This window comes from Mobula birostris, chromosome 13 (genome assembly GCF_030028105.1).
Source record: "Mobula birostris isolate sMobBir1 chromosome 13, sMobBir1.hap1, whole genome shotgun sequence".
Lineage (NCBI taxonomy): Eukaryota > Metazoa > Chordata > Chondrichthyes > Myliobatiformes > Myliobatidae > Mobula > Mobula birostris.
Genome location: NC_092382.1, coordinates 105,471,990 through 105,498,293, shown reverse-complemented (window position 1 = coordinate 105,498,293; position 26,304 = coordinate 105,471,990). Strand labels below are relative to the sequence as shown.

The following is a 26,304-nucleotide window of genomic DNA, read 5'->3' as shown; positions in this document are numbered from 1 at the left end:
TCATAGGACCCTGATCAGACCACACCTGGATAACTCTGCTCAGTTCTGGTCGCCTCAATACAGGAAGATGTGGAAGCCATATAAAAGAAACAGAGGAGATTTACAAGGATGTTGCCTGGATTGGGAAGCATGCCTTATGAGAATAGGTTGAGTGGACTCGGCTTTTTCCCCTTGGAGCGCCGGACAATGAGAGGTGACCTGATAGAGGCCTATAAGATGATGAGAGACATTGATCGTGTGGATAGTCAAAGGCTTTTTCCCAGGGCTGAAATGGTTGCCACAAGAGGACACAGGTTAAAGCTGCTGGGGAGCAGGTATAGCGGAGATGTCAGGTGTAAATGTTTTACTCAGAGAGTGGTGAGTGCGTGGAATGGCCTGCCCGCTACAGTGGTGTTGGCGGACACGATACACTATTTTAAGAGACCTTTAGATAGGTACATGGAGCTCGGTAAAATGGAAGGCTGTTGGTAAGACTAGTATTTTCTAAGGTAGGGGCGTGTCCGGCACAACTCTGTGGGCCGAAGGTCCTGTATTGTGCTGCAGTTTTTGTATGTTTCTGTGACGGAATGTGTGGAGCGGGCTTTGCTGTGAAGGCGTGCAAGCCACTGGAGTTAGTTGGGGTGAACCCACACAATCGGTTCAACCACACCGAGCATTGGAGAGTTTGAGAACCGAGAGATCGATATTCGGTTGGAAAGAGGGAGGTGTGGCCACAGACGTTAACTCTTCCACTCCCTCATCGCACTTCGCTCTGAACACAAAGAGGGAGGGGTGGAGTGGAGTGGATCACAGAGGGATGTAGGGGTGTAGGGGAGGTGTGGGATTACAGAAACAGGCCGGGGTGCAGGAGAGGTCTGTGTGACGCATGCGTGGAAGGATAAAGGGGTGGAATTCGGCACGCAGATATGGAGGTTTGTTAGCGAGGAGACAGGCGATGGAGACGGGGAGGAGTGTGTCAGCATTACAATGCAGGCGGTGGCGGTGTATCGGTGACGCAATGAAGGACGCGTCGTTGTCACGGTAAGGGGTGTGTCGGTGTCGAGGTGACGCGTGTGTCAGTCCCTTGGCACACCTCACCATTCACAGTGTTTATACCCCGGACTTGTACACCTATGTCCCTCCCTCCTTCAACACTTCCCACTATTCACAGTATAGGTCATTGCATTCCACACTGAGATTAGACTGCGATTTGGATCCCAGTTACCAGGTACACCTTTGCAAGAAAACAACTTGTCCAAATTCACTTTATCCAAATTCATTTTGATCCAAGGTAAAATTGGACGTGCTCCAATTTAGAATCCAAACCCGAGGGCCGGACCTCTCCTTTTTCATAACTACCTTGAAACTGATGGTGTTTTGATCACCAGATTAAAGGTGTTCCCCTGCACAAACCTCTGACACTTGGCTTCTCTCATTTTGCAGTAGGAGATCAAGTATTGTCTTCCCTCTCGCTGGGATTTCTCCGTACCGTGTAAGTAATCTTCCCTGAATATTTTTGACAAAATCTCTCGCACTGGTCCTCTTGCAGAATGGGACTCAGTTGAAAAGCTAAAATTGCCTGCTATATCAGTCTTGTATTTCAGCAACAGTCGGTGATCTCATGCAGTTTTGTTTCTCCTAATCGAGTGGACTGTTGTCTGGTCTATAATGTAGCCCCATGAACATGGTCATACAACCCGTATTCCTCGTTTGCACCCATAATGCCTCACTTAGACGAGTTCTCTTGTCTGTCCTGACTGTGCACTGAGCGACATGTTCTCTGTTCAGTAATGCCACACCTCCTCCTGTAAGTCCTTCCGCTTTCTCACGTCTGAAAATAGGGAAACCCGAAATATTGTGCTGTCCTGCTTGCTCCCCCTACAACCAATTCTCAATAATTGCTGCAAAATCATAATATATCCATATCGACTTCGCTATCTGCTCTGGAACCCTGAATCCCATCCCCCTGCAACTCGAGTTCAACAATTCTCTCAAAAACTCCCATGCACGGTATGTGAAAAAAACATACCTCTGGGATGTCAGTTTCCCTCCAGTTGAGGTGTAAGCCGTCGTCTATTTCTTCTGTGTAGATCCCACCTTCCTTGGAAAAAAAAACACAATTTTCCCAAATTCTGAAGCCCTCTCACCGACACCACACTTGAGTCACGTGGTAAACTGCATGGTCTGCCTGTGTCTGACACGCCGGGACGGGTAATGGTCCTGTCCTTTAATTTAGTAGCTAAATCCCTGACCTCACTTTGCAGAACCACCTCCCTATTCATACCGATTTCATTGGTACCTATATGGACCAGGAGCTACGGCTGCTCACTCACACACTTCAGAATCATAAGGAAGGAATTGTGTGCTAAGAAAAGAGGAAGGAAGGGGAGGAGAGTGGAGGCCACAGAAAGGGTGTTCTGATCGCAGCCTTTGGAGCAGAACTTGCGAGTCACCATTTTCTTGCTCTCTGTCTCTGATTGGAGACTGTTTAATGGCCGAAATGCACTGGCCAATGAGTAGAATCACAAACAAGCGAGAATCCTTCCATATAATCCAATCACACACTTCTGGAAACAGATACTGAGTGACGCTCCCTCACAACGGTCCATCACACACACCCTCGATCCGGTACAGCGGGCAACTCCCTCAACCCTGTCCCGACAGACACTCCGGGGTCATACAGAGAGTGGAACTCCATCCACACCGTCCCATCACACACTTCCAGGATCAGACAAACAGCGCAGCTCCCTATATAATATCCTATCACATTCCCGGGTCAGATATGTGAAGTACCTCCCGCCCCACCGGAGCAAACTCCACTGGAGTCAGAAAAACCTGCGCAACGCTCCCCCTCCCCCAGTCTCCCCACTCACCAATATCCAGTCCTTCCGCTTTCCAGTAATCTCAAATTGAGTGTGTGTCTCTCGGAGATGGTGTGTGTGTGTGAGAGAGCGGATGGTGTGCTGCTGGAAGAGGAAGGAAGGGGAGGAGAGAGGAGGCCAGGGAAAGGGTGATGAGACTGCAGACACTGATGCAAGTGGTGTGGAACTACTGTGCATTCAGAGCTGTGGACTGGCTCAGAACCTGGTGATAGAGGTCCGGTGGAATGGAGGAGGTGTAACACCAGACGTCATCTCCCCCTCATACTTCCCACAATTGCCTGTGACACAGAGGGAGGAGAGTGGAGGGACACGTAGATGGGGAGAGTTTAGCGGGTTCAGTGTATCACGGAGACGGTGAGGAGTGCATGGGTACGTACGGGATGATAGAACCGGCGAAGTGTGCAGGGGAGGGTGTGTCACAGAGACGGGGTTGCTTATCGGTGAGGGATGGGTGACGGAGACGCGACTGGTGTAGTGGAGAATGTGACGGTGACGGCGAGTAGTGTAGGAGAGGGAGAGTTTGTCGGAGTGGGGGAAGGGTTTTGGAGAGGGTGGGTGTTATCCATACGGGTAAGGGTGTTTCACAGCTACAGTGCAGGGTGCGACTCTGTGTTGGTATCGCTGAGTGGTGCGTTCCTGCTACGGTGCAGAGCCTGTCAGTGTGTCACTGTCACGATAAGGGCGTGTTCGTGTCATCTGTGGTTTGTGTCGGTGACGCCGAAACTCTTTCAGTGTCCCTTTGAAGAACATCTCTGTGTGACAGTGAGGGTAGTGTGTCTCGTTCACAGCTGATGCAAACTGTACTGTACAAGCTGCAATAAAGTCTCACGATAAATTCCTTGGCCCCCACCCCTTTATTTTCACCATGGATGTCCAGTCCCTGTATACTTCCATCCCCCACCAGGAAGGTCTCAAAGCTCTCCGCTTCTTTTTGGATTCTAGACCTAACCAGTTCCCCTCTACTAACACTCTGCTCTGTCTAGCGTCCTTACTCTTCAGAATATCTCCTTTGGCTCCTCCCACTACCTCCAATCTAAAGGTGCAGTCATGGACACACGTATGGATCGCAGATATGCCTGCCTTTTTGTTGTGTTTCTGGACAGAGTGCAGAGGGAGATTTACGAGGATGTTTCCAGGGCTCGCGGTATGAACAGGCGTTATTCCTTGGAGCGTAGGGGTGGGTGCATAAAACCACAAGGTGCACAGATAGGTTGGGTACGCACAGTCCCCAGGTTCGGGGAATCGAGAATAAGAGGGCACAGGTTTCTGCTGATACGTGAGAGAGAGAGCAGAGAGATTGATTAGATGAGATTGGGGAGTGAGACGTTGGAGGGACGCGGGAAGAGTGGGCAAGATTGGGGGAAAGAGAGTGATAGAGCGAGAGGCGTTTAAAGCAGGGGAGAGGGGCAGGTGGGGGCTGACAGTGAATTTGAAAGACTAAGGAGAAAGAGGAGGTTGTCACGTGATTCATATCTCCTGCACTGGCTGTTTCAAGAGATCGTGGATCACTTCAGGAATATCCAGGCACACAGATGCAGCCGTCTCGCAAATGAAATGGTGCTTATCACGATTGCAATGGGAACGTTTACTGGACGATTTGCATTCAGTGCATTGGAACTTTCCAGAGTTCCACGTCTGTCCCCAAACTGTCCAAATTACACCGCTCTCTCTCCACAGCCTGGTGACAGTCTCCATACTAATCACAATGTCCAACTCTCTCCTTGGCCATGTGTCAGTGTTTAAACTAGTCCCACTGACCCACTCTGTTTCACTCTTTGTCTGACCCCGGGAATGTGTGATGGGATGGCGGAGAGGTACATTTCCTTCGTGTCCGACTCCGTGAGTGTGTCATGGGAAGGCGTGGAGGGAGTTTTAGTCGATGTCTGACACCGAGAGTGTGTGATGCGACGGTCTGGAACGTGCTGTTCTCTGTGTCTGACTCGGGGAGTGTTTGTTCTGAGGATGCCGAGGCTCTCCCTCTCTCTCTCTCTCTCTCTCTCTCTCTCTCTCTCTCTCTCTCTCACGCACACACACAGACAGACACACACATGCACACAGACACACAGCCGCTCCAGCACATCGCCGCGCTACCACCACCCTCTTCGCCAACTCTCCCCCTCGTTTCCAAACCCCACTTCTCCTGTCGCCTCCGCCCTTACTGACTGTGGAGAATGTAACCGATCCCCGCTGTTCAGCATGCGGCAACTTTCCTGGAAACGACCCAGTTAAATTTCCGTGAGTGGAAGCTCAGTGTGCGCGGGAGGGAATGGGCAGAGTGAAGGTGGTGTTTTGAAGGTGTGGGGATAGAAAGATAGGCTTAGTGAGGAGGGAAGTGAGACGGAAAGGCACACGGCGAGTGGGTGTCCAGAGAGAGAGAGAGGGAGCGGGAAAGAGTTGCGAACCTGAAGCGGGATAGTTACATTCGTGGGGATAGATAGGGGGACAGTGACTTATGCAGAGAGCGAAAGGGATAGACAAGAAGTAATGGAGGGTGTTTGAAAGAGCTCCTGAACTCCCTCTGTTGGGCTGACTTCCCAGCTTTTTTTTTTGCTGCTTCGATGAAGAACCAGTCAGTGTCGCCGCCCGCTTTCTGGACTTCTCTGAAATACTGATAACCCCCAACTTATGCTCTAATTGGAGATGAGAGTCAAACCGTAGATGCCGATCAGCGCGCGTTGGTTTCCTGTAAACATCAATGTCCACATACCCATTAGTAGAGAGAGAATGAGAGAGAGAGAGAGAGAGAGAGAGAGAGAGAGAGAGAGAGAGAGAGAGAGAGAGAGAGAGAGAGAGAGGGAGAGAGAGAGAGAGAGAGAGAGAGAGAGACTGTGGGTAGTTCTTCATTTCCCTTGGATGGTGGGGGCTCGCTTGTTCTCCATGTGTGTTTGTACCTTGGGATAAAATTCTCCCAGACAATAGGTGATCTGCATGAGAGACACATAGAAACATAGAAACATAGAAAATAGGTGCAGGAGTAGGCCATTCGGCCCTTCGAACCTGCACCACCATTCAGAATGTTCAAGGCTGATCATCCAACTCAGAATCCCGTACCTGCCTTCTCTCCATACCCCCTGATCCTTTTAGCCACAAAGCATATATCTAACTCGCTCTTAAATATCAGCAATGAGCTGGCCTGAACTGCTTCTTGTGGCAGAGAATTCCACAGATTGACCACTCTCTGTGTGAAGCAGTTTTTTCCACATCGCGGTCCTAAAAGGCTTCCTCGTTATCCTAAAACTATTATCCCTCGTTCTGGACTTCCCCAACCGCGGGAACAATCTTCCTGCATCTAGCCTGTCCAGTCCCTTTAGGATTTTACACATTTCAATAAGATCCCGCCTCAATCTTCTAAATTCCAACGAGTGTTAGCCTCGTCGATCCAGTCTTTCATCACTTGAAAGTCTTTCAGTCCTTCTTCATTCATTACATCTCTCTCCAATCCTCTTCTTCCACTCTTTTCTCCATCCCTTCTCTCTCTATCTTCCTCCAACGTCCCTCTCATTTATCCCTCCGCCCTCTCTGCAGCACTCTCTCTGCTCCCTCTCATAATTATCGCTCCCTCCATGTCCCTCTCTCTCTCTCTTTCTTTTCCCCTTCAAGTCGCCCTCTGCTTTACTCCTTTCTCCCCTAATTTCCCTTCAAATATCCCCAACTATTTCCCCCCTCTCTATACCGATTCTCTCCTGCACCTGACCCTCACCCCGCCCACCCCCCCGCTTTCTCTCGGCTCCCCCCTTTCTGTTCGCAGTCACCCATTTCTTTCTCTCCGAACTCCCTTCCCAACCTCACAATCACAGCTCCTTCCACCGCCACTCTCCCCTCTGGAGAACACAAGCTCTCACACCCTCACTCTCCGCCCCCCCTGCTCTCGGCCTGTCTCATTATTAGCCCTTCCTCCGCTGTTTGCTGGCGCCGGTCTGACCCCGTGTCGACACGGCTTCCTCTGACAACATTTTGTTCCCCTTTCTGAGCTGAGTGCGCAGAGAATCCTCGACAAGATGGACAACAGAGAGACTTACATGAACGTGAAGTTCACAAAAACGGAGTCACGGTCTCCTTCACGAGGTGAGTGGAGCAGAGGGACGGAGGGAGGGAGATTCATTCTGTGCCTGACCCCGGAAGTGTGTGACGGGATGGTGTGGAGGGAGATTCACTCTGTGCCTGACCCCGGGAGTGTGTGATGGGACGGTGTGGAGGGTGATTCACTCTGTGTCTGACCCCGGGATTGTGTGATGGGACGGAGCGGAAGGAGATTCACTCTGTGTCTGACCCCGGGAGTGTGTGATGGGACGGTGTGGAGGGAGATTCACTCTGTGCCTGACCCCGGGAGTGTGTGATGTGACGGTGTGGAGGGAGATTCACTCTGTGTCTGACCCCGGGAGTGTGTGATGGGACGGTGCGGAGGGACATTCATTCTCTGTCTGACACTGGGAGTGTGTGATACAACCGTGCGGAGGGAGATTCACTCTTTGTCTAACCCCGGGAGTATGTGATGGGACTGTGCGGAGGGAGATTCACTCTCTGTCTGACCCCGGGAGAGTGTGATACGACGGTGCGGAGGGAGCTTCACTCTGTGTGTGACCCCGGGAGTTTACGATGGGCTGTGTGGAGGGAGATTCACTTTGTGTCTGACCCCGGGAGTGTGTGACGGGACGGTGTGGAGGGTGTCTCACTTTGTGTCTGACCCCGGGAGTGTGTGACGGGACGGTGTGGAGGGTGCCTCACTTTGTGTCTGACGCCGGGAGTGTGTGACGGGACGGTGTGGAGGGTGCCTCACTTTGTGTCTGACGCCGGGAGTGTGTGACGGGACGGTGTGGAGGGTGTCTCACTTTGTGTCTGACCCCGGGAGTGTGCGATCGGACTGTGTGGGGGACTTCACACTGTGTCTGACCCTAGATGTTCTGGTCCTAGCTGAACCTGATGTATCGTACGTTGAAATTAATTTCAAGACCGTTTCTGAGCCCCTGGTCCGGACAGATGGAGGTCAGTTTTTTCTTGGTTGGTTTGACTGTGTTTAGCTGATTTGTCCAATGCTGTCGAGAGATCTCAGGGCAGCGCATAGTTGACCCGAAAAAAAAAAGACGGGGGGAACGCGCGCGAAATGCGAGGAGGAGGGATCTCTCTTTGATGGCCGGTGAGGAGTGTTGCGCCCTGGGAGGGGCGGGATAGAGGGAGCGTTGTGGGATGCTTTGAGGAGAGATTGCTGTGGGAAGGGTCGGTGGGGAGAGATAGCATGGGATGTGCCGTGTGGAGGCAGGGGCAATGAGGAGCGAGCGCTGTGTGGCAGGGGTGGTGGAGATGAGATAGCGCCGCGTAGGGGTGTTGTGTGGCGACACAGTGGGAGCGCCGGTGAGAAAGGAGTGTTATAAAAACCTTAACCACTCTAAGCTCCGTCTTCTAACCCCACTCGCTTTTCCTTCTTTCCGCTTATCTCACCTCCCTCACCTTCTCTCACCTCATCTCCTCTCTGCCTGTCTCCCCTGCCCTTCTCTCACACAATTTCCCCTATTGTCCTGTTCTCTTCGAATTCTCCCATTACCCCATCTCTTTTCCGTCTTTCCTTTATCGCAGTCATCGTCTCCACCACTCTCGACCCCCCCCGCAATCTATCCCTCTCTCTCTGCTCACTCTCAACCCTCCCCCGTCCACCCCTCCCGTTCTTCCCACCCCTCTCTATCCCTAAGTTTACCTCTGATCTCCCCTCCACGCCTTGTCCTCCTCTATATCCACCCCTCTCTCGCGCTCCACGACGCTCTTCCCACTGCTCTGTCCCCGCTCTCTGCAAATGTCCTCTTCTCTCTTCTCCATCCCTCTCCCTTCTCCTACCCCTTGTTTTCATCTCTCACACGTCTCACTCCGCTCTCACCCAACACACTCTCCCCCTGTACCCCTCTCCTTTCTCTTTCCCCATTCTTTCTCTCGTATTTCCTCCCCAATGCCCACATCGCGGTCTCCTCTCTGTCCATTGTTTTTGCCTTTTCTCTATATCCACGTATCTGTCCTGTCATTCCCCTTCTCCCTCACCATCTCTCTGACTTTCTAACTCCTTCTCTCCCCTCACTTAACCCTCTCTCTCTCTTGCCTCGCACCCGCTCTCTTCTGTCTCTCCCCAACTCCCTCCCCCATTCTCTACCGCTCTCACTCTGTCCCTCATCTGACTGTCTGACTCTCTCTCCCAGCCGGTCTGAACTCGACCTACTCAGAGCTGAACTTTCGGAAAGAGGAACCCCGCATCGATGAGGACGAAGATCCTCCCATTGCCTCGGAACCCGGCGGGCTGTCACCCACTGCAAGTACAGGTCAGGGTTCGTAGAAATGACGTCATTTAACGGGGTCACGTGTCATGCACCAGAGTGACCAAGTTTCTGATGCATCTGCTTCGACCGCTTCCTCTATCAGCTAGTTGTACATACTGACCACCATCTGGGTAACAAAACGTTGTCACTCGGCACCCCAATTAAATCCCTTTCTCCACTCACATTAGACCTGTGCGGTCCGATCCTCGATTGTCCAAGTGTATGGTACATAACTGTACACAGTTGTCATCTTTGCATCATCAATGTGGACGGGAGAGGTCCTAGAGGATCGGAGGGTTGAGGATGTTGTTCCTTTATTCAGTAAGGGGAGCCGACATAGCCCAGGAAATTATAGACTACTGCGTCTTACCTCAGTGGTTTGTAAGCTGATGGAGAAGATCCTGAGGCAGGATTTATTAATATTTGAGGAGGTATAATATGATTAGGAATAGTCAGCATGGCTCGGTCAAGGCCAGGTCTTGCCTTACGAGTCTGATTAAATTTTTTGAGGATGTGACTTAACACACTGATGAAGGAAGAGCAGCCGATGTAGTCTATATGGATTTCAGCAAGGCATTTGATAAGGTACCCCATGCAAGACTTATTGAGAAAGTAAAGAGGCATGGGATCCTTGGGGACATCGCTTTGTGGATCCAGAACTGTATTGCCCGAAGAAGGCAAAGAGTGGAACTGAATTTAGGAGCCGAGAGATAATGTTGTAGCTATATAGGACTCTGCTCAGACCCCACTTGGAGTACTGGGCTCATTTCTGGTCACCTCACTACAGGAAGGATATGGGCGCCACAGCAGGGGTGCAGAGGAGATTTACAAGGATGTTGCCTGGATTGGGGAGCATGCCTTATGAGAATAGGTTGAGTGAACTCGGTCTTTTCTCCTTGAAGCGACGGAGGATGACAGGTGACCGGACAGAGATGTACAACGTGATTAGAGGCATTGATCGTGTGGATAGTCAGAGGCTTTTCTCCAGGGCTGAAATAGTTGCTACAAGAGGACACAGGTTTAGGGTGCTGTGGGGTAAATGCAGAGGAGATGTCAGGGGCATGTTTTTTTTTACTCAGAGAGTGGTGAGTGCGTGGAATGGGCTGCCGAGTGTGGGAAGCCTAGTAATTTCTATGGAAAGGACATGATCGGCAAAACTCTGGGGGCCTGTATTGTGCTGTAGGTTTTCTGTTTCTATGCTCCTATCTCATCCGGTCCCGGCGATTTATCCAACTTGATGCTTTCCAAAAGCTCCAGCACATCCTCTTTCTTAATATCTCCCTGCTCAAGCTTTTCAGTGTGCTGCAAGTCATCACTACAATCACCAAGATACTTTTCCATAGTGAATACTGAAGTAAAGTATTCATTAAGTACCTCTGCTATTTCCTCCGGTTCCATACATACTTTCCGACTGTCACAATTGACAGGCCCTATTCTTTCACTTCTTATCCTCTAGCTCTTCACATATTTGTAGAATGTCTTGGGGCTTTTCTTACTCCTGCCCGCCAAGGCCTTCGCATGGCCCTTTCTGGCTCTCCTAATTTCCTTCTTAAGCTCCTTCCTATTAGCCTTATAATCATCTTGATCTCTAACATTACCTAGCTCTAGAAGCATAGAAACATAGAAAATAGGTGCAGGAGTAGGCCATTCGTCCCTTAGAGCCTGCACCGCCATTCAGTATAATCATGGCTGATCATCCAACTCAGAACCCTGTACCTGCCTTCTTTCCATACCCCCTGATCACTTTAGCCACAAGAACCATAGCTAACTCCCTCTTAAATATGGACAATCAACTGGCCTCAAGTGTTTCCTGTGACAGAGAATTCCACAGATTCACCACTCTCTCTGTGAAGAAATTTTCCCTCATATCGGTCCTAAAAGGATTCTCCTTTATCCTTAAACTGCAACGCCTCGTCCTGGACTTGCTCAACACCGGGAACAATCTTCCTGCGTCTAGCCTGTCCAATCCCATTAGAATTGTATACGTTTCAATAAGATCCCCCCTCAATCTTCTAAATTCCAAGAGTATTAGACCAGTCGATCCAGTCTTTCATCATATGAAAGTTCTGCCCTCCCAGGAATCAATCTGGTGAACTTTCTTTGTACTCCCTCTATGGCAAGAATGTCTTTCCTCAGATTAGGGGACCAAAACTTCACACAATACTCCAGGTGTGGTCTCACCAAGGCCTTGTACAACTGAAGTAGTACCTCCCTGCTCCTGTACTCGAATTGTCTTGCTATAAATGCCAGCATACAATTCGCCTTTTTCACTGCCTGCGGTACCTGCATGCCCACTTTCAATGACTGGTGTATAATGACACCAGGTCTCGTTGCACCTCCCCTTTTCCTAATCGGTCACCATTCATTTAATAAACGGCTTTCCTGTTTTTGCCACCAAATTGGATAACCTCACATTTATCCACATTAAATCACAGCTGCCATGCATTTTCCCACTCATGTAACCTGTCCAAATCACCCTACATCCTCTTAGCATCCTCCTCACAGCTAACACTGCCGCCCAGCTTCGTGTCATCCGCAAACTTGGAGATGTTGCATTTAATTCCCTCGTTTATGTCATTAATATATATTGTAAACAACTGGGGTCACAGCACTGAGCCTTGCGGTACCCCACTAGTCACTGCCTGCCATTCTGAAAAGGTCCCGTTTATTCCCACTCTTTGCTTCCTGTCTGCCAAACAATTCTCTATCTACATCAATACCATACCTCCAATACCGTGTGCTTCAAGTTTGCCCACTAATCTCCTGTGTGGGACCGTGTCAAAAAAATTTACAAATCCAAATACACCACAACCACTGGTTCTCCCCTATCTACTCTACTAGTTACATCCTCAAAAAATTCTATCAAATTCTTCAGACATGATTTTCCTTTTACAAATCCATGCTGACTTTGTCCGATGATTTCTCCACTTTCCAAATGTGCTGTTATCACACCTTTGATAAATGACTCTAGCATTTTCCCCACCACCGATGTTAGGGTAACCGTTCTAAAATTCCCCGGTTTCTCTCTCCCTCCTTTTTTTAAAAAGAGGGGGTTACATTAGCCACCCTGCAATCGTCAGGAACTAGTCCAGAATCTAAAGAGTCTTCTGATAGTGTGCCGCACATGAGGCCGCTTAACAAGACAGGGACCCATGGTGTTACTGGTAAGAGAGCAGATTGGCTGACTGGCAGAAGGAAAAGAGTGGGAATAAAGGGAGGGGTTTCCTGGTCAGCGGCCGGCGACTAGTGGTGTTCCACAAAGGTTCTGTGTTGGGACCGCTTCTTTAATCCTGCCCGCCAAGGCCTTCTCATCTTCCTTTCTGGCTCTCCTAATTTCCTTCTTAAGCTTCTTCCTTTTAGCCTTATAATTTTCTCGATGTCTAACATTATCTAGCTCGCGAAAACATTTATAAGCATTTATTTTCTTCTTGACTAGATTTATTACAGTCTTTGTACACCAGTTTTCAAAGTCCCATGTAGCTATCCAGAATTCACTTAAGTAAAACCCTATCGTTTCCGCCTCCACTATCGCCGCCGGGAGACCATTCCACGCACTCACCACACTCTGCATTAAAACAAACTTACCTCTAAAATCTCCTCTGTTCCTGTTTCCAAGCACCTCTAAACTGTGCCCTGTCGTGCTAGCCATTTCATCCCTTTGGAAAAGCTTCTGATTATCCACACGATCAATGCCTCTCATTAACCTGAGTTCCTCTATCAGGTCAACCCTCGTCCTCCGTCGCTCCAAGGCGAAAAGGCCAAGTTCACTCAACCTATTCTCATAAGGCATGCTCCCCAGTCCAGACAACATCCTTGTTAATCTCTGCACCCTTTCTATGGTTTCCACGTCCTTCCTGTTGTAAGGTGACGAGAACTGAGCACAGTATTCCAAGTACGGTTGACCAAGGCTCTACATAGTTGCAACATTACCTTCGGCTCCTAAACTCAGTGCCACTAATAATGAAGGCCAATGCACCGTATGCCTTCTTAACCACAGAGTCAACCTGCGTAGCAGCTTTGAGTGTCCTTTGGACTCGGACCCCAGATCCCTCTGATCCTCCACACTGTCAAGAGTCTTGCCATTAATGACATATTCTGCCATCGTATTTGACCTTCCGAAATTAGCCACCTCACACTTACCTGCTTTGAACTCCATCTGCCATTTCTCAGTCCAGTTTTGCATCCGATCAATATCCCACAGTAACCTCTGACAGACCTCCACGCTATCCATAACACCTCCAACCTTTGTGTCAACAGCAAATTTGCTAACTCATCCCTCCACTTCCACATGGTGGTCATTTATAAAAATATTACAAAGTTTTTTGAACCTTTCGTAAGTTCCTCTTTTCTTCTTGACTAGATTTACAACAGCCTTTGTACACCACGGAACTAGTACCTCACCATTCTTTCCATGTCTCATTGGAACGTACGTACTCAGAACCCCACGCAAATATGCCCTGAACATTTGCCAACTTTCTTCCGTACGTTTCCCCGAGATCATCTGTTTCCAACTTATCTTCAAAATTCCTGCCTGAAACCCTCATATTTCTCTTACTCTAATTAAACATTTCCCAAATTCGTCTGTTCCTATCCCTCTCCAATGCTGTGGTAAAGGAGATAGAATTGTGATCACTATCTCGGAAATGCTCTCCCACTGAGAGACCTGACACCTGGCCAGGTTAATTTCCCAATATCAGATAAAGTACAGCCTCTCCTATTGTAGGCCTATGTACATATTATGTCAAGAAACACTACTGAACACACCTAACAAATCGTACCCCATCTAAACCCCTCACTCCAGGGATATGTCAATCATTGTTTTGGGCAATTCAAATCTCCTACCACAACAACCCTGCTATTATTGCTCCTTTCCAGAATCCGTCTCTGTATCTTCTCCTCGATGTCCCTGTTAATATTGGGTGGTAGATAAAAAAAAAACACCCATTAGAGTTATTGATCCCTTCCTATTCATAACTTCCACTCACATAGATTCCGTAGACAACCCCTCCATGACTTCCTCCTAATCTGCAGCCGTTACCCTATCTCTGATCAACGGCCACGCACTGAACTATTTTGCCTCGCTCCCTGTCCTTCCTGAAACATATACAACCTGGCACCTGAAGTAGCCATTCCTGCTCCTGCACCATCCAACTCTCTGCAATGGCCACAACATCGTAGTTACGAGTTCTGATCCTTGCTCTAATCTCCTCCGCTTTATTCACAATGCACCTCACATTAATTTTGACACATCTCAACCCATTGGTCAGAGCGCGTCCCTTCTCTATCATCTGCCTATCCTCCATTTAGCACTTTCCCCATGTTTTCTCTGTTTGTGAGCAAACCTTTGTTTCCTGCATCACTTCAGTTTGGTTCTCAACCTCCAGCAATTCCAGTTTAAACTCTCCCCAATAGTCTTAGCAAACCGTTCCGCAGAATATTGGGCCCCCTCGGATTCAAGTGCAACCCTTCATTTTTGTGCAGTTTACACCTGCCCCAGGAGAAGTTCCAGTGGTCCGGAAGTATAAATCACTGCCCCCAGCTCCAATCCCTCAGCCACTCAGTTATCCTCCACCTCATTTCATTCCTATACTCACTGTCACGTGGCGCAGGGAGTAATCCCGGCATTACTACCTTTGAGGTCCTGTTTCTCAACTTCTTTGTGAAGTTAAGAAATGGCAAGGTTAAAAAGACACTAATAGCAGGTATATACGGGCCTCCAAACAGCAGCCGGGATGTGGACTCCACGTTACAGCTAGTAATAGAAAGAAAGCATGTGGGAGAGAATTGTCAGGATATTCATGAGGGATTTCAATATTAAAGTGGGGAAGTCAGGGAGGTACTGGATCACAGGAGAGGCTGTTTATAGAATGCCCACGGGATGGCTTTTTGGATCAACTTGTCCATAAGCCCATCAGAGGATCAACTGTTTCAGACTGGGTGCTGTGTAATGAACCTGAGGCGATTAAGTTCAGTTTCAAATTTGAAAAGCAGAATTTGGTGTCAGGTGTGTCAATATTTCAGAGGAACAAATGAAATTACAGTGGCATGAGAGAGGAAGTGTCCGAAGTCGATTGGAAAAGTAAGCTAGATGGATCGACGGTAGAGCAGAATTGGATGAAATTCCCACAACAAGTATACTTGGTAGTGTGGAGGAGCAGAGGGATCTCGGGGTACATGTCCACAGATCCCTGAAAGTTGCCTTACAGGTGGATAGGGCAGTTAAGAAAGCTTATGGGGTGTTAGCTTTCATAAGTCGAGGGATAGAGTTTAAGAGTCGCGATGTAATGATGCGCTCTATTAAACTCTGGTTAGGCCACACTTGGAGTACTGTGTCCAGTTCTGGTCACCTCACTATAGGAAGGATGTGGAAGCATTGGAAAGGGTACAGAGGAGATTTACCAGAATGCTGCCTGGTTTATGAAGTATGCATTATGATTAGAGATTAAGGGAGCTAGGGCTTTACTCTTTGGAGAGAAGGAGGATGAGAGGAGACATAATAGAGGTGTACAAGATAATAAGAGGAATAGATAGAGTGGCTAGCCAGCGCCTCTTCCCCAGGGCACCACTGCTCAATACAAGAGGACATGGCTTTAAGGTCAGGGGTGGGAAGTTCAAGGTGGATATTAGAGGAAGGTTTTTTTTACTCAGAGAGTGGTTGGTGCGTGGAATGCACTGCCTGAATCAGTGGTGGAGGCAGATACACTAGTGAAGTTTAAGAGACTACTAGACAGGTATATGGAGGAATCTAAGGTGGAGGCTTATATGGGAGGCAGGGTTTGAGGGTCGGCACAACATTGTGGGCCGAAGGGCCTGTGCTGTGCTGTACTATTCTATGTTCTATGTTCTATACCGATTTGGATACTGTTGCGGCGTTTGACTGACCTGGGACACGCTGAGGCAGCCGGATCTCTGGCACTGAGTCTGGTTCTGCAGTGCAGAAGGAAGGGTGGAAAAAGATGAGAGCGGTAGTGATAGGGCACACGATAGATAGCCGTACAGAAAAGAGATTCTGTTGACGTGACAGAAATTCCCGGATAGTTTGCTGCCTCCTGGGTGCCAGGGTCAGGGATGTCTCTGATCGCTTGCACAGCATTCTAAAGTGGGAGGGTGAACAGCCAGAAGTCATGGTGCACATCGGTACCAATGACGTAGGAAGAAAGAGTCAGAAGGTCCTGAAGTGTGAGTATAGAGAGCTTGGTAGGAAGTTAAAAAGCAGGACCTCAGGGGTGGTAACGGATGCTCTGGCGGATTAACACGTGGCTGAGGAACTGGTGTAAGGGGCAGAGTTTCAGATTTCAGTAACAGTGGGACATCTTCTCGGGCAGGAGGGACCTGTACAAGAGAGATGGGTTACACTTGAACTTCAAGGGGAACAATATCCTTGCAGGGAGGTTTGTTAGTGCTGTTGGGGAGGGTTTAAACCTGATTTGCAGGGGTATGGGAACCAGAGTGCCAGAGCAGATAGTGGAGCTGGGGTGAAAAAAAATGATGTTAAAAGTTCGTACAAAGTCACAAATAGAAGGTTTCAGTAGGATAGTAGGGGAGATTCAAACAAGCGGACATGACTTGAGAGTTAGGGTGCAAAAGTTCACGGCTAACACGGGGGTGGGGGGACTTCTTTACTCAGAGGGTGGTGGCTCTGTGGAACGAGCTTCCAGTAGAAGTGGTGTAGGCAAGTTCGATATTGTCATTGAAAGAACAATTGGACAGGTATATGGACAGGAAACGTATGGAGGGCTATGGGCTGAGTGCATGTTGGTGGGAATAGGTGAGAGTAAGCGTTCGATACGGACTAGAAGGACCGATATGGCCTCTTTCCTTGCTGTAATTGATCTATGGTTATATGGCTACATGTGTGTGGTGGTAATAATCTTCGGAGGTGTGCCTATTTTACGGATGACACCAAGATAGGTGGAGGAGCAGGAACTGTTGAAGAAACGGAAAAGTTACAGAGGGACATGGTCAGTTCTGGAGAGTGGGCAGGGAAATGCCAGATGAGATAGTATGTTGAGAAATTGTAGCGGAAAAGGAATACTCGGACCCGGAGGGAGAGTGCCGTCGAATATTCTTTATTCGTCACATGATATCATGGGGAGCCTAGAACCGAAAAGCGGGATCCTGGAGCTCCCTCAAACAAGGAAACTCAGTCATATTTATACATCAGTGGGACGTGACGAGAGACACATAGTTGGATTTTTGTTTACTGAAGTAAAGGTCACGGGACTCAGGACATTGTATGACCAGATAATTCCTTATTTGAACCTTCGTCGAGCATTTCCAGAGAATGCTACAGAATAGGGAAGTAACAAAAATATGTTCTTGAGCAGCAACACATTTTCCTTAAGTGTTAGTTCTCAAAAAACATATGAGCCCAGCTGACTCAACCGCAGGCATATGAAAATTCTCAGAAAAAAAGGTACAGATGCAGTTATTTTTATAACTCGGTTGCAGGGCACAGTTCAGTTACACAGAGTACATTAGTTACAGTTAAACTATTGTGGACTTTGAATGCACATTTTAAAACAAATCATTAGCCCCCAATGCCCAATACAATGCAAGGTCTTGATATTTTCTTCCACTGTTCCCTCCTTGTTAATCTTCTAGATTAACACTCCTTACTGGGGTACTGCATCCTCCTCCTCATCAGGGAGCTCAGAAGGGGAAGAGACTCTCCTTCCCTGGGTACAGCTCTGCACCCCACCAATGTTCCTTGCTGTCCTTTCATCCTTTGGGGTACCATAGAGACCTTCTGAGGGCCAGACAAGGCTACCTTCATTAAATGATAACAGCAGAATTGCAATGCTGCACATACACAACACCCTAAACACATATCATCGCGACTGCAACTATTCCATGCGTTACCCAGCCTCGCCAGCCAGAAAACCAACCCTTTATTATCTCCCACCAATTTTTCCCCGGACCAAGATTCTTGAACAGTTTCTCTATCTTCCTAATGTCCTCTATCTTCACCTTTATGTGCTGATCAGTTATATTTTCAGAGGCATCGGGGATACAGGTGCAACATTAGTTCCCTAGTAACGCACAGACCCCTCCTTCTTAGGCTAATACTTCTTCTCCACTTTCCTGTTTCTTTGTATTTGCTTCCCACGCTGTTAGGTAATCAATCAATCCCACCCCCAATATGATGATCGCCCCTACTTCCTTCATATGAGTCCTCTATTGAGCATATATTTTGTTAATAATCTGTCACCATGTATATAACATGAGGTGCAGGTTAAAATAAATTTATGTTCCGGTCTCTCACTAACACTTTGTTCTTGGTTCTCAGAGCCGTTCCTCTCTCTCTCTCTGGGAAGATTTGACCTGTTCGGTATTTTATTTCCTCCCTGTCGTAGTGAAACCTGCGCCTGCTGACATGTGTTCAGTCTGGTCTCTTCTTCACCTTAACGGCTGTATGGGTCTTCATCCACCTGGGAGAGAAAGAGTCTTTATTTACCGATCTCTCATTTATTCTGTCTACCGGCTTAATGGATGCATGTTACCTTCAGTTAAAGGTGCCTGGGTTAATTGGACCCTCTCATACAATTTCCCTGCCCCCTGACGCAATGCTTGTGCGTATTTTAGTGTTTTCTTATCATTGTATATTAGCACTATTTTTTTCTGTTGTCATGGGAGGCTCAGTTCCTGCTGTCATAGGCAGCCCCATCAATATTTAATGAGGGGTAAGTCTTGTATTTCTATCCTTCTGATTTCACATCGTGTACATTACTAAGGGCATTGCCTCTTGCCGTCCGAGACCGTTTTGCTGACAAACATTTGTCAAAGTCGCTTTTATTTCCCTTTTTGCTCTTTCCACCATACCTGAGGGCTGAGGCTGGTAGGGGATTTGCAATTTCTAATGGAACCCCAAGGCTTCCTACAGTCCCTGTGCTAATTTATTTGTAAAATGGGTTCCCCAGTCGCTATTTACCCTAGGGGAATTCCAAACCTAGGTATAATTTCTTTCATAAATATGTTCACCACAGTTCTGACATCATTCCTCCCAGTTGGATAGGCCTCCTCCCATCTGAAAACCATGTCCACGATTACCAATTAATACTTAAACCTCCGTTTAGCAGGCATATGTACAAAGTTAATTTGCAGGGCCGTTTAAATAAGGGTGTGCAACCTGATCAGCGATGGATCCAAGGGGACATCGCTTTGTGGATCCAGAACGGGCTTGCCCACAGGAGGCAAAGAGTGGTTGCAGACCGGTCATATTCTGCATGGAGGTCGGTAACCAGTGAAGTACCTCATGGCTCTGTTCTGGGATCCTTACAGATCCTGACAGATCAGCCATGATCACAGTGAATGGAGGTGCTAGCACGATGGGATGAAGGGCGGACTCTTGCACCTATTATCTATTGTCTATTGTCTATTGTCTTACTCTTCGTGATTTTTATACATGACCTGGATGAGGAAGTGGATGGGTGAGTTAGTAGGTTTGTTGATGACACAAACTTCGGAGGTGTTGAGGATAGTGTAGATTGCTGTCAGAGGTTACAACGGGACATTGATAGGATGTCAAACTGGGCTGAAAAGTGGCAGATGGAGTTTACCCCACATTAGTGTGTGATGGTTTATTTTGGCAGGTCAAACATCACGGCAGGATATAGCATTGTTTGTAAGAGTCTTGGCTGTGTGGAGGATCAAAGAGATCTTGGGGTCCGAGTCCATCGGACATTCAAAGCAGCTGCTCAGGTTGACTCTGTGGTTAAGGAGACGTACGGTGTATTGGCCTTCAACAATCGTGGAATTGAATTTAGGAGCCGAGAGATAATGTTTTAGCTATATAGGACTCTGGTCAGACCCCACTTGGAGTACTGGGCTCATTTCTGGTCATCTCACTACAGGAAGGATATGGAAACCACAGGAGGGGTGCAGAGGAGATTTACAAGAATGTTGCCTGGATTGGGGAGCATGCCTTATGAGAATAGGTTGAGTGAACTCGGCCTTTTCTCCTTGGAGCGACGGAGGATGACAGTTGACCTGACAGAGATGTATAAGGTGATGAGAAGCATTGATCGTCTGGATAGTCAGAGGCTTTTCCCCAGGGCTGAAATGGTTGCCACAAGGGGACACAGGTTTAGGGTGCTGGGGAGTAGCTACAGAGGAAATGTCAGGGGCATGTTTTTTTACTCAGAGAGTGGTGAGTGCGTGGAATGGGCTGTCTAGTATGGGTAAGCCTGGTAATTTCTACGGTAGGGACATGTTCGGCAAAACTTTAAGGGCCTGTATTGTGCTGTTGGTTTTCTGTTTCTATGCTCCTATCTCATCCCGTCCCGGCGATTTATCCAACTTGATGCTTTCCAAAAGCTCCAGCACATCCTCTTTCTTAATATCTCCATGCTCAAGCTTTTCAGTCTGCTTCAAGTCATTACTACAGTAACCAAGATTCTTTTCCACAGTGAATACTGAAGTAAAGTATTCATTAAGTACCACTGCTATTTCCTCCGGTTCCATACACGCATTCCCACTGTCACACTTGACAGGCCGTGCTCTTTCACGTCGAATCATCTTGCTCTTCACATATTTGAAGAATGTCCTGGTGGGTTCCTTAATCCTGCCCGCCAAGGCCTTCTCATGGCCCCTTCTGTGTCTCCTAATTTCCCTCTTAAGCTCCTTCCTATTTGCCTTATAATCATCTGGATCTCTAACATTACCTAGCGCTAGAAACATGGAAACATAGAAAATAGGTGCAGGAGTAGGCCATTCGTCCCTTCCAGCTGCACCGCCATTCAGTACAATCATGGCTGATCATCCAACTCAGAACCTGTACCTGGCTTTTCTCCATACCCCGTGATCCCTTTAGCCAGAATGGCCATATCTAACTTCCTCCTAAATATAGCTAAACAACTGGCCTCAACTGTTTCTTGTGACAGAGAAATCAGCAGATTCACACTCTCTCTGTGAAGCAATTTTCCCTCATATCGGTCAGAAAAGGATTCCCCTTTATCCTTAAACTGCGACGCCTCGTTCTGGACTTGCTCAACATCGGGAACAATCTTCCTACATCTAGCCTGTCCAATCCCTTTAGAATTTTATACGTTTCAATAAGATCCCACCTCAATCTTTTAAATTCCAGTGAGTATTAGACCAGTCGATACAGTCTTTCATCATATGAAAGTCCTGCCATCCCAGGAATCAATCTGGTCAACCTTCTTTGTACTCTCTCTATGGTAAGGATGCATTTCCTCAGATTAGGGGACCAAAACTTCACACAATACTCCAGGTGTTGCCTCCCCAAGGCCTTACACAACTGCAGAAGTACCTCCCTGCTCCTGTACTCAAATCCTCTAGTTATGAATGCCAGGATACCATTCGCCTTTTTCACAGCCTGTTGTACCTACATGCCCACTTTCAATGATTGGTATATAATGACACTCAGGTCTCGTTGCTCCTCCCTTTTTCCTAATCGGCCACCATTCAGATAATGAACTGCTTTCCTGTTTTTGTCTCCAAAGTAGATAACCTCACATTTATCCACATTAAATTGCATCTGCCATGAATGTTCCCACTCACCTAACCTATCCAAGTCACCTTGCATCCTGTTAGCATCCTCCTCACAGCTAACACTGCCGCCCAGCTTCGTGTCATCCGCAAACTTGGAGATTCTGCATTTAATTCGCTCCTCTAAGTCATTAATACATATTGTAAGCAACTGGGGTCCCAGCACTGAGCCTTGCCGTTCCCCACTACTCACTGCCCGCCATTCTGAAAAGTCCCGTTTATTCCCAGTCTTTGCTTCCTGTCTGCCAACCAATACTCTATCTCCATCAATACCATACGCCCAATACCGTGTGCTTAAGTTTACCCACTAATCTCCTGTGTGGGACCTTGTCAAAAGCATGCGCAAATCCAAATACGCCACAGTCACTAGTTCTCCTCTGTCTACTCTACTAGTTACATCCTCAAAAAATTCTATGACATTCGTCAGACATGATTTTCCGTTTATAAATTTATGCTGACTTAATCCGATGATTTCACCGCTTGCAATATGTGCTGTTATCACATCTTTGACAACTGACTCTAGCATTTTCCCCACCACCGATGTTAGGTTAACCGGTCTATAATTCCTCGGTTTCTCTCTCCCTCATTTTTGGAAAAAGCGGGGTTACATTAGCCACCCTCCAATCGTCAGGAACTAGTCCAGAATCTAAAGAGTCTTCTGATAGTGTGCCGCACATGAGGCCGCTTAACAAGACAGGGACTCATGGTGTTACTGGTAAGAGAGCACATTGGCTGACTGGCCGGAGGAAAAGAGTGGGAATAAAGGGAGGGGTTTCCTGGTCAGCGGCCGGCGACTAGTGGTGCTCCACCGCTGTTCTGTGTTGGGACCGCTTCCTTAATCCTGCCCGCCAAGGCCTTCTCACTAATTTTCTCTGTCTCTCCAAACTTCATTCTTAAGCTTCCTCCTTTTAGAACCATAGAACCATAGAAACTACAGCACAGAAACAGGCTTTTTGGCCCTTCTTGGATGTGCCGATCCGTTTTCTGTCTAGTCCCACTGACCTGCACACGGACCATATCCCTCCATACACCTCCCATCCATGTATCTGTCAAATTTATTCTTAAATGTTAAAAAAAGAACCCGCATTTACCACCTCGTCTGGCAGCTCATTCCATACTCCCACCACTCTCTGTGTGAAGAAGTCCCCGCTAATGTTCCCTTTAAACTTTTCCCCCCTCACCCTTAACCCATGTCCTCTGTTTTTTTTCTCCCCTTGCCTCAGTGGAAAAATCCTGCTTGCATTCACTCTATCAATACCCATCATAATTTTATATACCTCTATCAAATCTCCCCTCTTTCTTCTACGCTCCAGGGAATAAAGTCCTAACCTATTCAACCTTTCTCTCTAACTGAGTTTCTCAAGTCCCGGCAGCATCCTTGCAAACCTTCTCTGCACTCTTTCAACTTTATTTATATCCTTCCGGTAATTTGGTGACCAAAACTGAACACAATACCCCAGAGAACACACATCAAAGTTGCTGGTGAACGCAGCAGCCTAGGCAGCATCTCTAGGAAGAGGTGCAGTCGATGTTTCAGACCGAGACCCTTCGACCTGACGAAGGGTCTCGGCCTGAAACGTCGACTGCACCTCTTCCTAGAGTTGCTGCCTGGCCTGCTGCGTTCACCAGCAACTTTGATGTGTGTTGCTTGAATTTCCAGCATCTGCAGAATTCCTGTCGTTCACAATACTCCAGATTTGGCCTCACCAGTGCCTTATACAGCTTCATCATAACATTCCTGCTCTGATACTCAATACTTTGACTAATAAAGGCCAATGTACCAACAGCTCTCTTTACGACCCTATCTGCCTGTGACGCCAGTTTTAGGGAATTTTGTATCTGTATTCCCAGGTCCCTCTGTTCCACCGCACTCCTCAGTGCCTTATCATTAACCCTGTATGTTCTACCTTGGTTTTTCCTTCCAAAATGTAATACCTCACACTTGTCTGCATTCAACTCCATCTGCCATTTTCAGTCCATTTTTACAGCCTGTCCAAGTCCCTTTGCAGGCTCTGAAAACCTTCCTCACTGTCTACTACACCTCCAATCTTTGTATCATCAGCAAACTTGCTGATCCAATTTATCACATTATCATCCAGATCATTGATATAGATGACAAATAACAATGGACCCAGCACTGATCCCTGTGGCACACCACTAGTCACAGGCCTCCACTCGGAGAAGCAATTCTCTACTACCACTCTGTGGCTTCTTCCATTGAGCCAATGTCTAATCCAATTTACCACGTCTCCATGTATACCTAGCGACTGAATTTTCCTAACTAACCTCCCATGCGGGACCTTGTCCAAGGCCTTCCTGTAGTCCATGTAGACAATATCCACTGCCTTCCCTTCATCCACTTTCCTGGTAAACTCCTCGAAAAACTCCAATAGATTGGTCAAACATGACCTACCACGCACAAAGCGATGTTGACTCTCCCTTATAAGTCCCTGTCTATCCAAACGCTTGTAGATTCTGCATCTTAATACTCCCTCCAATAACCTACCTACTACAGACGTTAAACTGACCGGCCTATAATTTCCCGGATTACTTTTTGATCCTTTTTTAAACAACGGAACAACATGAGCCACTCTTCAATCCTCCGGCACCTCACCTGTCGACAGCGACGTTTTAAATATTTCTGCCACGGCCCCTGCAATTTCAACACTAGTGTCCTTCAGGGTCCTAGGGAACACCCTGTCAGGTCCCGGGGATTTAACCACTTTAATTTTCCTCAACACGGCAAAGACCTCCTCCTTTTCGATCCGTACAGTTTCCATGATCTCACTACTTGTTTCCCTTAATTCCATAGACTTCATGCCAGTTTCCTTAGTAAATACAGACGCAAAACAAAAAATAAATAAAATAAATATAACTATTTAAGATCTCCCCCATTTCCTTTGGTTCCGCACATAGCCGACCACTCTGATCTTCAAGAGGACCAATTTTATCCCTTACAATCCTTTTGCTCTTAATATACCTGTAAAAGCTCTTTGGATTATCCTTCACTTTGACTGCCAAGGCAACCTCATGTCTTCTTTTCGCCCTCCTGATTTCTTTCTTAAGTATTTTCTTGCACTTCTTATACTCCTCAAGCACCTTATTTACTCCCTGCATCGTATACATGTCATACAACTCCCTCTTCTTCGTTATCAGAGCTGCAATATCCCTTGAGAACCAAGGTTCCTTATTCCTATTCATTTTGCCTTTAATCCTGAAAGGAACATACAAATTCTGCACTCTTAAAATTTCTCCTTTGAAGGCTTCCCACCTACCGATCACATCCTTGCCAGAGAACAATCTGTCCCAATCCATGCTTTTTAGATCCTTTCTCATTTCTTCAAATTTGGCCTTCTTCCAGTTAAGAAACCCAACCCTAGGACCAGATCTATCCTTCGTTTCCGCCTCCACTACCGCCGCCGGGAGACTATTCCACGCACTCACCACACTCTGCATTAAAAACAAGCTTACCTCTGACATCTCCTCTGTACCTGTTTCCAAACACCTCTGAACTGTGTCCTGTCGTGCTGGCCATTTCATCCCTCTGGAAAAGCATCTGACTATCCGCACGATATCAGGTCAACCCTCGCCCTCCGTCGCTCCAAGGAGAAAAGACCAACTTCACTCTACCTATTCTCATAAGGCATGCTCCCCAGTCCAGACAACAGCCTTGTACATCTCTGCATCCTTCCGATGGTTTCCACATCCTTCCTGTAGTGAGGCAACGAGAACTGAGCACAGTACTCCAAGTACGGTAGACCGAGGCCCTACATAGCTGCAACATTACCTCTCGGCTCCTAAACCCAATGCCACTAATGATGAAGACCAATGCACCGTATGGTAGGTCTTAACCACAGAGTCAACCTGCCAGGCAGTTTTGAGTATCCTACAGACTCGGACCTCAAGATCCCTCTGATCCTCCGCACTGCCAAGAGTCTTGCCATTAATGATACAGTCTGCCATCATATTTGACCTACCAAAATGAACCAGCTCACACTTATCTGGTTTGAACTCCATCTGCCATTTCTCAGTCCAGATTTGCATTCGATCAATATCCCGCAGTAACCTCTGTCAGACCTTTACGCTATCCATAACACCCCTAACCATTGTGTCATCAGCAAATTTGCTAACTCATCCCTCCAGTTCCTCAAAGAGATTATTTAAATTAAAAAAAAAACAATTGGAAAGTTTTTTTGAATCTTTCATAAGCTCCTCTTTTCTTCTTGAGTAGATTTACAGCGGTCTTTGTACACCACGGAACTTGTACCTTACCAGTCAATCCATGTCTCATTGGAACTTACCCGTTCAGAACTACAAACAATTATCCCCTGAACATTTGCCAAATTTCTTCCTTACGTATCCCCGAGAACACCTGTTTCCAATTTGTCTTCCAAATTCCTGCCTAAAAGCCTCATATTTCCCATTACTCTATTTAAACGTTTCCCAAATTTGTCTGTTCCTATCCCTCGACAATGTCGTGATAAAGGAGAAAGAATTGTAATCACTATCTCGGAAATGCTCTCCCACTTAGAGATCTGACACCTGGCCAGGTTCATTTCCCAATATCAGATAAAGTACAGCCTCTGCTATTGTGGGCCTACGTACATATTATGTCAACAAACCCTCCTGAACACACC

General features: G+C 47.4%; 1 protein-coding gene across 3 annotated transcripts in view; it reads left to right on the top strand.

The window, feature by feature from the left end:
* Positions 1 to 6,560: 6,560 nt before the first annotated feature.
* Positions 6,561 to 26,304, top strand: part of LOC140207276 (uncharacterized) — an 89,498-nt gene continuing 69,754 nt past the window's right edge. Inside the window, exons 1-3 of one of the 3 annotated variants that reach the window (XM_072275746.1) lie at positions 6,561 to 6,926; positions 7,773 to 7,844; positions 9,041 to 9,160. In XM_072275746.1, coding sequence (XP_072131847.1) covers positions 6,860 to 6,926; positions 7,773 to 7,844; positions 9,041 to 9,160 — 259 coding nt within the window. In that variant the 5' untranslated portion in view covers positions 6,561 to 6,859. Of the gene's footprint in view, positions 6,927 to 7,772; positions 7,845 to 7,958; positions 7,996 to 9,040; positions 9,161 to 26,304 lie in introns of those variants that run through there. The other 2 variants (XM_072275747.1, XM_072275748.1) reach the window with 2 other exon arrangements.